General features: G+C 45.8%; 1 protein-coding gene across 1 annotated transcript; it reads left to right on the top strand.

The window, feature by feature from the left end:
* The first annotated feature begins 224 nt into the window (after positions 1-224).
* LOC103651405 (uncharacterized) lies at positions 225-3,987 on the top strand. Its single transcript, XM_008677040.3, has 2 exons — positions 225-1,965; positions 3,748-3,987. The coding sequence occupies exons 1-2, from the start codon at positions 431-433 to the stop codon at positions 3,926-3,928; spliced, it is 1,716 nt and encodes a 571-aa protein (XP_008675262.1). The 5' UTR covers positions 225-430; the 3' UTR covers positions 3,929-3,987.
* Positions 3,988-11,705: the final 7,718 nt, after the last annotated feature.

The raw sequence follows: 11,705 nt of genomic DNA, 5'->3' as shown, positions 1-11,705 counted from the left end.
GTATTTAAATTGTTTAAAAAGATAAGCCGGACCACCTATCGTTAAAAACCTAGCTACGCCACTGGTATGTATGTATTACAACGGTCACTCAAGTAGTACGAGACATTCATTCAAACGGTTTCTTCTCACGGACGGAGGCTCGCACCACAGTCCCGGTCCCAGTCCCAGTAGGAGCAGTTGCCTCTTCGGCTCTTCCATTCATCAAACCAATCGAGGCGAAACCGGCAGTCACCCACTTCTCCGCTGGAATGGGAGTACGTCCCTCCACAAACACCGCCCGCCCGGCCCCTCAACTATCGAGGCCAAAAACCCCCAACTAGTACCCAGCCGCTCCTCAGCCCAGCCGCGCCCCGCCGATTTCTTCCTACGTGCGTGCGTGCGTGCCCCAGCCCGCCTCGAGACTCGCTACCGACCAACGGGCGCCGGAACGATGTCCTCCGGCGCCGACGCCTCCGACGTCGACGCCGCGCTCGCCCTCCTCTCCGGCCCCGACCTCGTGGCGCACCTCCGCGTCACCTGCCGCAGGGCGGACTACGAAGCGGCCGCGCGGGTGCTCGGCGACCGCGACCGCAGGCACGCCCAGACCGAGGCCGCGCTTGCCGAGGCCCGGACGGGCCTGGCGGACCTGACCGCGGAAGTCCAGGCCCTGCAGGAACGCTACCTCGAGCTCAAGGCGGCGAGCCGCGGGCCGAGCAGCCGCTCCTCGGGTGGCGCGATAGCGGCCGCGGCGCCGCGAGTCAACCGGCGCGCTCAGGAGCCGGCCCCGAAGAGCACTATTGACCTCTGCAGCAGCAGCGACAACGACGAGTTTGAGGAGGGGGAGTTCCGCCCTGGTGTCGCGGGGGTTTCTGGCACGCGGAAGGATTCCGCGTCCAAGGGCCAGGAAGGGCGCCGCGCGCGGGTTTCTCGCAAGAGGAAGGCACCCGCGTCCGCGTGCTCGTCCGACGACGACGAAATCTCGCTCAGCCAGCTTATAAAGAAGCGGAGCAGCGCTAAGCCTTGGGCTAATGGCGAACCCAAGAAGGGGCATGGAGATGTGCAGGCGAATTCTGCTGGACCATTGGGATTTGATCGGCCTGTGATTTCTCCCGCGATCAGGGGAATCCCCGAAGCAGTCTCTGAGCACATGGTTGCCAGCCCTGATGATCCAAAGGTGTCGGTTTTCATGCAGGGGACCGGGAATGGCCAATCGGGGAAGAATGAGGGATTGTCCAGGACAATGCCGAGTCCTGCACCCACTGGTTCCGGTGCTGGGAACGGCCCACACAAGAACGGCCCACACAAGAATGGCTCTGAATGCCAAACGAGGATCGGTGAGAAACAAAGTCCTGTTGCTCCCCCGGGGAATGATGCGTCCGTTCAGGTTAGAACTCCAAGCGTTACGAACATGGCGAGGACAAATGTGGGATCAGCACGAGTTGTTGCTGAGACGCCCATGCAGCACACTCATTCTACATCGGATGGAACTGTCAACGTGGCTCTCAAGTCTATGGAAGGGCAGGAGAAAGCAATTGGTTTAGTGCACAAGACGAAGGTGTCGCTGGATACTAATGGAACTGGGGACAAAGCTAGGATCGTGTTGAAGGATACTAGAGAGCAACAGAAACCAGCTGGCCTAGTGCTCCACACAAAGGTGTTGCCAAGAAGTGATGGAATTAAGGAACAAGGGGGTAAGCTCAGTCCTTTTCGTAGCCAGGTGGATGCTCATGGAGGCAGATCCACAACATCAGATAAGCCAGTGTTAGCCACCTTGCAGAAAAACCAGCTTGAGCTGCATCCGGAGCAAATGTCAGTAGAGAGTTCATTGTCTTCAGCAGTTACAAGACAGTGGAAATCTTCTTCAGCTCTTCTTTTCTCATGCCTAGGAAATAAGGAGCTTTGTATGCAAGCTGCTTGTGCTCTTCACCGCCAGAAAAAGTTTACAACTCAGCTAACTGGAGGAATCACCAAATTTGATGCAGAAAGGTCTGTTAAAATTGAGTACCTTGGAGGTTAAAAGTCATATGGTTTAAATAATCATCAATTTTGTGCCCATACTTGTATTGCTTGTGTTTGCCTGACAGCAGTTGTGTAGGATATTTGGTAGTAAGTTAGTAACATACCGCCTTTAGCTTTCTACTCTGTCTTAGCTCATAACTGTGTTTTATTCAGCAAGTAGCTTTAACATTCAGATAAGTTTAATCACATGGATATTTGAAGACAAGATCATAATAAATCATTTAACTTACAAGTTGTGAACATTGTAATTGTCCTAGTTGCATGATTTGTATTTATGTTTGAGTAATGAGTAATGACTATTCATATTTGGGTTGGATATGGATGTATGGTTGTATCCGTGAGGAATGACATTTGATTTGGTTATGCCAGTATTTACTTCAGTTCTTTTAAGTTCTGGAACTATGTTCTGATGCAAATCCTAATGTTTTAGATGTATATCCTCTTGAATGAGCTTATGCACATAGGGCCTGTTAGTTTCCTTCTAGGATTATATAATCTAGCTTATTTATATACATTATATAGTCCAGTTCATATAACTTCATTTGGTGGGTAAATATTCACCAAGTTTTAAGGGTAGTGGGTAAAAAGCCAAAAAATTATCTAAAATAAGCACCCAATGACCTGCTTATGGATATGGATTGTTATAATCTAGGTACCTAGATACCTAGATTATATAACCCATCCCAATAATTTATGTTTTTTGTTTGCCTCTTAACTTATTTAAACCGGATTATATAATCTAGAGGTTAAACAAACAGGGCCATAGTATGTAGTTTCTAATCTAATGTCTATGACAAGGTTATTAAAACGGTAAAACGTTGGAACGCTCATAGATCAAATTTTGACTTTTAAACGTTTAAACAAAGTTTAAACGTAGTTTTAAACAACATAGGAAAAATACCAATACATCATAATTTCATACAATAATATGAAGTTAAATACAAAATAGAGAGTTTAGTGGCTTACCAAAACTTTACCCATGACCTGGATTGAACCTCAAAAGTAACTAATAGACTGGACCCAAAAGTAGCTAATGGTCTAAAATGCATAAAACACTGCGTTTTACAGTTTAGAACGCCAAAACGCTAAAACGTGGTTTCAACCTCTAATTAGAGTTTTGACGTTTAAACGTAGTTTTAATAACACTGGTCTATGAGTAGATATCCTGTAAATTAGTCAGCCAACGGTGTGGTTTTCTGCTTATCCATGAATCTTAAAACTCTGCAAAGCATCTTCAGCGAACAGTGCACTTACCTTTTTGCTGTTTCTATCAACCCTTTAGTTTTATCAAAATTCTGACGTGTATTGATTAAATTTTCTGGTAAATTTTTTGATTCATCTTGGAAAAGCTTTGCGAAAGTTAATATCAAGTAATTTCTAATTTAATGTCTATGAGTAGATATCCTGTAATTTAGTCAGCCAACAGTGTGGTTTTCTGCTTATCCATGAATCTTAAACCTCTGCAAAGCATCTTTAGCGAACAGTGCACTTACCTTTTTGCTGTTTGTAGCAACCCTTTAGTTTTATCAAAGTTCTGACATGTGTATTTATTAAATTTTCTAGTAAATTTTTTTGATTCATCTTGGAAAAGCTTTGGGAAAGTTAATATATTTATTCATGGTGACCCAGTTGTCAAAATTCAAAACACATTTTATAGTAATTTATGATATTATGTTTCTTACAATGGCACGATACTCTGGCCATTGTCGTGGTTTCTAAAGCTATACTTGTTTGAGGATGTTCCTTTAGGGCGGCTGAGTTGGCAGAATTTCTTTTGGATGGCAACCTTCAGGGACCGCTGACAAGAACTGCTGAGGACCTAGTGAAGCGTGATTCTACAGGTCATGATTTACTTGAGAGAGTAGTATTGCAATGCTCTGAGCAGTTGTTCAGTATTTACAGGAACAAAGACGATAAATACTTCTGTTGAAAGCGACAAAACTGTATCTGGTAAGGTTTGCACAACTTATCATATGGAAGGGGTCACTATGTTTTGTTGTGACAATGTGATGTATGTAGTTAATGCTGAAACTTATCATCTTCGCGGATTAGAACGGCTAGTAGTTGTAGAAGTTGCAGTAACTTTGTTTCTTGCATGTGTTTAGGAAGATCGTACTGAATGAGCTCATAACTGCCTATGGTATATGCATCCTTTATTTTCAATCTCATCCTGTGCGTTGATGAGTGGATATGATACCCAAGAAAAGAATGGATAGAGGTGATTCTTGGTGCTTGGGTCCTTTGGAAACATAGAAATAGGTGTGTGTTCCAAGAGGGGTCTCTAAATCTACATATAGCCCTAAGTATTGCTAGGGCTGATGTTTTGGCCTGTCTTTCCTCAAGGGGTTTGACCCAGGGTAGTTAGTTTGTTCAATTGTATTGGGTCTTTTCCCTTTTTTTCCCCTTCTTCTCAATATAATATAATGATACGCAGCTATCCTGCGTATTATATAAAAAAGAATGAATGGATAGAGACAATCCACTATGTGCATGTTAATTTGAGTTTGAACAATAACTTGTGTTAAAAGAAACAGGCACTTGAATAGTGTGTGCTGCAGACTCAGAAGAGTTTTGGAGAGAGGTATCATTTCCTTTTCTGAAAACAGAATCAAGAGGATTTTTTTGTTAATGCTAACGGAAAATGTTAGCAGGAGTGTCACTGTTTATTGGAGCAGGATTCTGCAAGGAAGCCACTTACCCATTGATAAGCTTTATTCTGTGGGTTACACTCTTGGTTTTAGCGACTATTCCAGATTCAAATTCTGTGAGATTGTTTTTTGTTGGTTGTGCATATATTTCTGTGATATGTTGTCCCTGGTACAGCTCTCTTGGGAAAAATTTTCCAGGCCTTGCAGAGCTAAAGATCCAATGGGTGCTGAACATGCCATTCTTGGCTTTGCAGTTTTCTTGACTGGATTTAAGCCTGGACATACTCGGTTATTAGTTTGCGATACGTTTGTGTGGCTGTGTTTGATTTGCCTTATACCTGCTGTGACTGCTACCTGAGTTCATTACCAGAGGTTGAAAACACAGTAAATTCCATGTTTGCAATTGAAAGTGAGTAATGCCACTGGCCTGCTTGAATCGATGGAAGTGGACGAATGGACAGAAGTGGCATGTTGGCCATGATTTGTACTTTTTTACATTTCCAAATATGCTTATGTGCTGCAACCAAATCTAATATCGCTTAATCGCTAGATGCGAGTTGCTATAACTCTTATGAGCCTAACATGTATTAGAGCAACTCCAACGGTAGGTAAAATGTTTAGATTCGGTAAAAAAAGCTGGTTCAAAACGTATCCAACAGATTCACTATATGCCTTTCTTCTTCATCTTGCTCTCTTCTTCATCTTGCTCGGTATCTGTGGTGTTTGGCAAGAAAACGAAATACGGAAATCAAAAGAAGAAAAGCTTGGTTACATTACATTAGTTCACGTGTCCGTCCATAGGTTGTAGGACAGCAACTTGGTGACCAAAGGGCAGCCGGCGACAATAACGTTCAACGAGTTCAGCTCTAGCCTCCTCACCTTCGGGTCAGGTCACCCAACGATGCGACTGCCGGGGGGACAATGCCGCTGTACTCGATCGGTTGAGCTCCTGTGATCAATCAGACAATCACGTCGCCTGCACTGTCCACGACCTAACATCGCCCGCTACGGCCTGCTCGCGCAGTGCGCACTCGCCCGAGTCACCCACAAGGCTGTTACAAAATAACATATTACAAAGTTATATGTGATATGGTGACCAATCTAAAGGGCTCGACGAACACATCCCCAAGGGACACACCCTTTGGTAATGATCCCTGTCACATGTATATAAACAAGTCTTCCTTAAAATAAAGGACATATCGCTGTCATTTGTCTCTCTCAATCTCGTTACCACTGAATATACTTCAACACGTTATCAGCACGACTCGCCTGGCATGCTTGTACTACTTGGTACAAGAGAAAGAGCTGAAGTACACAACCAATGCAGAGTGCATGCTGCTTGTGGTTATATACTACTGTGTCTGGCACATGCACATCTGGGTGTGCGCCGTGTGTCTAGCGTAGCGAGCGACCACAAGAATCACGCGTCTCTGCGGCCATGCATGCACACCGTCACCGAGAACTCCGTTCCGTTGGGCTACGAGGCCGGCCGGACGGGAGCCCCGCCGTTGGACGACCACGATCGAGCTAGTCCACTGTCCACACACATAGCGTACGTACAGCGATCTCCGGCGGTCGATCCGGAACGCCGCGCGCGCCGGCAGCATGTCCTCCCACCGCGGCGGCACGTAGTACCTTGGTCTCGTAGGCCTGCGCTGCGCCTCCCCACCTTATCTTTTAGGAGTACGTACGTTGTCTTCCCCGTGTGGTCACCCGGCGTACGTGTTCCCTCTCCGTGTCGCTACGTGGTCGTGGGCCGGTCTGTGAGGACGGCGGCCGGCCTCAATCAGGAGGAGCCGGCAGCGCTGCAGCACAGCAACAGCAACAGCCAGGACCCCACCTCCGCCGCTGCGCCCCGCCCGCGCGCATTCACTCTGGCGTGGCGTGTAGTACGTTTGCTACGCTGCCGGAGTCACAGGAATCGCGCGCGCATTCAGTGAAGTCGGCATATGTATGGGTGGGGTGGGGACGGGTGCAGGAGAAAATTTGCAGGGTAGCGTGTTGTTCACTTGTTCAGCATAGCATAGACCGTGGAAGGCAGCGTGGAAATTGAGGGTCCCCCTCCAAGTGAACGAACATGTTTCCGTGAAGGGTCCTGCACAGAGTTCTTACCGGCACAGACACATCGAACCAGTAAGTAGCTTTCTACGAAGTCTATGGCGATAAAGGAATCGATTAGGCATGCGCTGCTGGACTGTACAATGGCAAGGAAGTTTTGGATCCAAACGAGGCTGCCAACGGGGATGATGAAGGTCCCCAAGCTAAACCCGGACACATGGGCGTTTGACCTGCTTCTGATGGATGTTGTGTGTGACTGAGTGTGTCCTATAGGTGACCGAGTGGTGATTTTGCGTGGTATGTGCGCTCTATGGATGATGGGGAATGAACACTGTCATGGAGAGCAAGACTTCTTCACAACCGCCAGTAGAAATTGATTTTTACTGACGGTCGAGCTAATAAAATCATCGGTGGAAACTGGATTTTTACTAGCGATTGATGAAACAAACCGCCATTACAAATCTATTTTAGAAATTTGCACACTACGATGACAAGTGGGAATCAAACTCGCGACCTCACCTCGTGTGAAGCCTCCTCTACCGCTCCACCCATCACGTGCCTTGTTCATAGGTTACGATATTGATGCACACATATTAAAACAATTCGAATGTAAAATTGATTGTTTGGGGCTGCAAACAAATTTAAACGAGAAAAAAAATCCACTATAAAAGTCGAATAACTTTTTAAGTTCTACAACTTTTATTTTGGTATTTTTTTCCATCCTAGGTCGTTTGTAAAAATCTGTATTTTAAATTTGATAAATTCAAATTCAATTTTGAGAGTGCAAATGATTTCAAATGAACGGTTGTCAACTATAAAGTTTCATAACTTTTATAGATCTACAACTTTTATTTTTATGGTTTTGTCATACAAGGTCATTAGAAAAACTTGGAAAATCGTTTTCAAAATATTTCTACTGGCGGTTTTCTAAGAAAACCACCGGTACAAATCTATTTTCACTGGAAGTTTCTTAAGCAAATTGTGAGTAGAAATTATAGATTTTGTACTGAATGTTTTCTTAACAAAACCACCCGTAAAAACGTGTTTCCACTAGTGATTCTTGATGTAGAGCTGGCCATTTTATTTACTGATGTCGACAACTAAAACCGTATGTAAAGTTTAGACCTCATAATAGGCATAAAACTTTGGTATACTAGTGGCCGGCCATGAGCGTGCAACAAGCGCGAGTTTAGGCGCGATATACGACGTTTGATTTATGACACCTGAAAACAGACTATCCAGCCAAGAAGTGATCAATTGCCTCTGAAATGGAGGCCGCTTGATATTAAACCAAACAAACCCTTACCTGGATTATAAGCTAAGAGCGATATCTAGTGTCCATGCAGTTAGATCAATGACGTCTGGGGTTAGTCCGGTCTAGACCCACACGTCAGTGACCAACTGTAGGTGAATTACCTACAGAAGATCTTGGGTGTCGTTTGGTTCACAAAATGTAACGTAAATGGTAATGGTAATGATTTATACTCGAGTACCGGTGGTAACAAATTTAAATAAGATGCTATCCATTTATAGTGTGGTATCGATTACGGTTGGACTTAAACAAACATGATTTAACGTTATCGGTTACCCATTACGTTACCAATATGTGAACCAAACGGTACCTTGATCCTACGCTAAGTGGTATGACAGAAGACTCGATGTAAGCATAATATGGAGGATTTAGAATGGAGGGATGCACTTTAAATTGCCAAGATGCAAGGTCTATATCGAGTTTACGTGGTAACAGACTCCTTAGAGCAACTTCAAGAGATTAGCTAAAAAGACTAGCCAAATTTACTGATTTAGCTACTCTCTAAAATAGATTTTAGAGAAAAAGTGTAGGCTAATCCAACAGACTCGGTAAACCTACAGACTGAATAGAGAGTGAAGCAGGCTATCCAAAAATGGAGAGCGAAGACGGAGAAATAGAGAGCCACTAAATTTGAAGAGTTGTTTACAGAGTCTATTGGATACAATTTTCTTTTAATATTAGCTAAATTTACTTTTACAAAACCATATACCTAGTCTTTTGGAGTTGCTCTTATAGCTGATGTTCTAGCTAAAAGCATCTCCAAAAGAACACTATAAAATTGTCCATTAAAAGTAGTTTTGGAGCACCCCAAACCGTGTTGGAGTTGTTTGTTTATTGTAATCTCCAACAGGTCACAAAAAAAATAAACTGGGTCTACCCGGACTCATTCACCGGGCACCAACTAATATCTCTAAATTAAACTTGCAAACCACCAAACATTAATCATATGATTGGAGGGGAATGTAAGCTGAGTCCGTGGACGGAGCAGCATCAGCCTTCGTGGATGAGCAGCCGCAACCGTCGTACGTATCTGAGACTGCAGTTGCCTTCGTGGACGGGAAGCCACAGCCGTCATACGATACGTATCTGAATCCCACGCCGGCTGGGAAGTGGGGGTGGGGCAGAATCGCCGGCGACGGTGAAGAGGAATGTGGGGCGGGGGAGAGTCGTTGGCGGCGCTGGCACCGAAGACTTCACAAAGAAAGCACAATACGAATGAACCAGACGACTCAGAAATGGTGTGGATGGGCCGGCGAGACACTAGCTGGGCCGGCGGTAGAAACTTTGGGGGAACTCAAACTTCCCTTGTTTGTAGCTACACAATGGGAATTTTCTGAAGATATGAAAAAAATTAGGGATTAGGAGTCCCGTTGGACGTTTGATTTTTTCTATTTCTCTTTAATTTTAAGATAGGAGACATTTTAAGAGAGCTCTTGGTGATGCTCTAAGCAATAGAGGAAATCTCTACTCCTTTTAAGGTCTTGTTCGGTTATTTCTATTCTATTTAGATTGGATGAGATTGAAAAGATTATGAAAGATTTTTGATTTGTTTGGGATTTAAACCCAGTCAATCCCACCTAATTTATATGGATTGAGAGCAAAACGAAAGACTTGACAATTCCCTTCGTGCGTCTCACTGTCTCGCGCGCGTTCCCTATCTTGTATGCGCGGTGAGCGTATGTTGCCTCCTGCAACGAAATTAGGGATGGCAACGGATAAACTATCCGTGGATAGTGTCTCTGGACATCCATATCCGTGACTTATATATGATATCCTAACCCGTACCCGTTACTCGCTACGAATAAAAAATAGTATCCACATCTGTTACCCGCGGATAATGGATATCCACGGATATATCCGTTTGCCCGCTACACATACAACATATTTAAATCCAGCAAATTCAAATATCATAACATATTTGTCCAGCAAATTCAAATATGATAAAAACACGATTGGGGATTTGTGGAGACTAGACGGTCAGGAGATGGGCGGGCCACGACGGGACTTGGGCTGACTGTGGTCCGTGAAGTGGTTCCAAACTCCAGTGACCCTACTTGTCAGGTTACTTTAACGGATATTCGGGTATTCGGATATGGATACTGATTTTTCGTACCCGTTTTAAAAATATCCACGGATATCAAATGCTACCTGTATCTATCCACGGGTACAGGCTCGTATCTAAAACCGTGCCCAACATGTTTTTTATCCAAGAGTACGTGGATAAATCACATCCATTGCCATCCCTAAACGAAATATTGAAAAAAAGATAGTGACAGCGGGACTCAACCTGGTGGTTTGACATCGAAGGGAGTACCCTTACCATTGTACTGTAGTTCTGTTTGTGTATAAAAAGAAGAGACATTCTAAAACAAAATTTACTATATGATATATAAAAATTGTAACATGTACGTGGACTTGTCTTTGAAGAGTTGTTTTTCCTATACAAGTTTGCAAAAGGTAGTTTATGCTTATTTTTATTAGATAATAAAAACAAAATGGTCTAGCCATTTTGCGGTGTCCTACATATAGCTTTATAGATCGAAAAATAATAAAACACCACCATAAAACATAAGAGAGCATCCTTAGAAAGAACACGTCAACGAATCAAGCGCACTCTAATATAGTATTAGACCTCCATCAATTTCTTACAAAAATCTCGATGGCTAAGGTAGTTGTCGGGGACCATAATTAGGGGTACCCTCAAGACGCCTAATTCTCAGCTGGTAACCCCCATCAGCATAAAGCTGCAAAGGCCTGATGGGTACGATTAAGTCAGGGATCAGTCCACACGAGTGACTCGATCACGCTTCACCCGAGCCTAGCCTCGGCCAAGGGCAGCCGACCTCGAGAGACTTCCGTCTCGCCCGAGGCCCCCTTTTTATGGCGGACACATCACCGGCTCGCCCGAGGCCTTGGCTTCGCTCAGAAGCAACCTTGACTAAATCGCCACACCGACTGACCAAACTGCAGGGGCATTTAACGCAAAGGTGGCCTGACACCTTTATCCTGACACGCGCCCCCGGCAGAGCCGAAGTGACCGCCGTCACTCCACCGCTCCACTGGCCAGTCTGACAGAAGGACAGCGCCGCCTGCGCCACTCCGACTGCAGTGCCACTCGACAGAGTGAGTCTGACAGGCAGTCAGGCCTTGCCAAAGGCGCCACGGCGAACTCCGCTCCGCCCGACCCCAGGGCTCGGACTCGGGCTAAGACCCGGAAGACGGCGAACTCCGCTCCGCCCGACCCCAGGGCTCGGACTCGGGCTAAGACCCGGAAGACGGCGAACTCCGCTCCGCCCGACCCCAGGGCTCGGACTCGGGCTAAGACCCGGAAGACGGCGAACTCCGCTCCGCCCGACCCCAGGGCTCGGACTCGGGCTAAGACCCGGAAGACGACGAAACTCCGCTTCGCCCGACCCCAGGGCTCGGACTCCGCCCTGGCCTCGGCCGAACGACTTCCGCCTCGCCCGACCCCTTGGCTCGGGCTCGGCCACGGCAACGGAAGGCAGACTCAACCTCGGCTTCGGAGGAACCCCCACGTCGCCCTGCCTAGGGCACAGACCGCCACGTCAACAGGAAGCGCCATCATCATCCTACCCCTAATCGACTCGGGTCACGGAGAACAAGACCGGCGTCTCATCCGGCCAGCTCCGCCGGAGGGGCAATGATGGCGCTCCACAAGCTCTATGACG

Source organism: Zea mays, chromosome 3 (assembly GCF_902167145.1).
Source record: "Zea mays cultivar B73 chromosome 3, Zm-B73-REFERENCE-NAM-5.0, whole genome shotgun sequence".
NCBI classification, from domain to species: domain Eukaryota; kingdom Viridiplantae; phylum Streptophyta; class Magnoliopsida; order Poales; family Poaceae; genus Zea; species Zea mays.
Note: the sequence above shows the minus strand (reverse complement) of the source record. Positions and strands in the feature narration are given on the sequence as shown.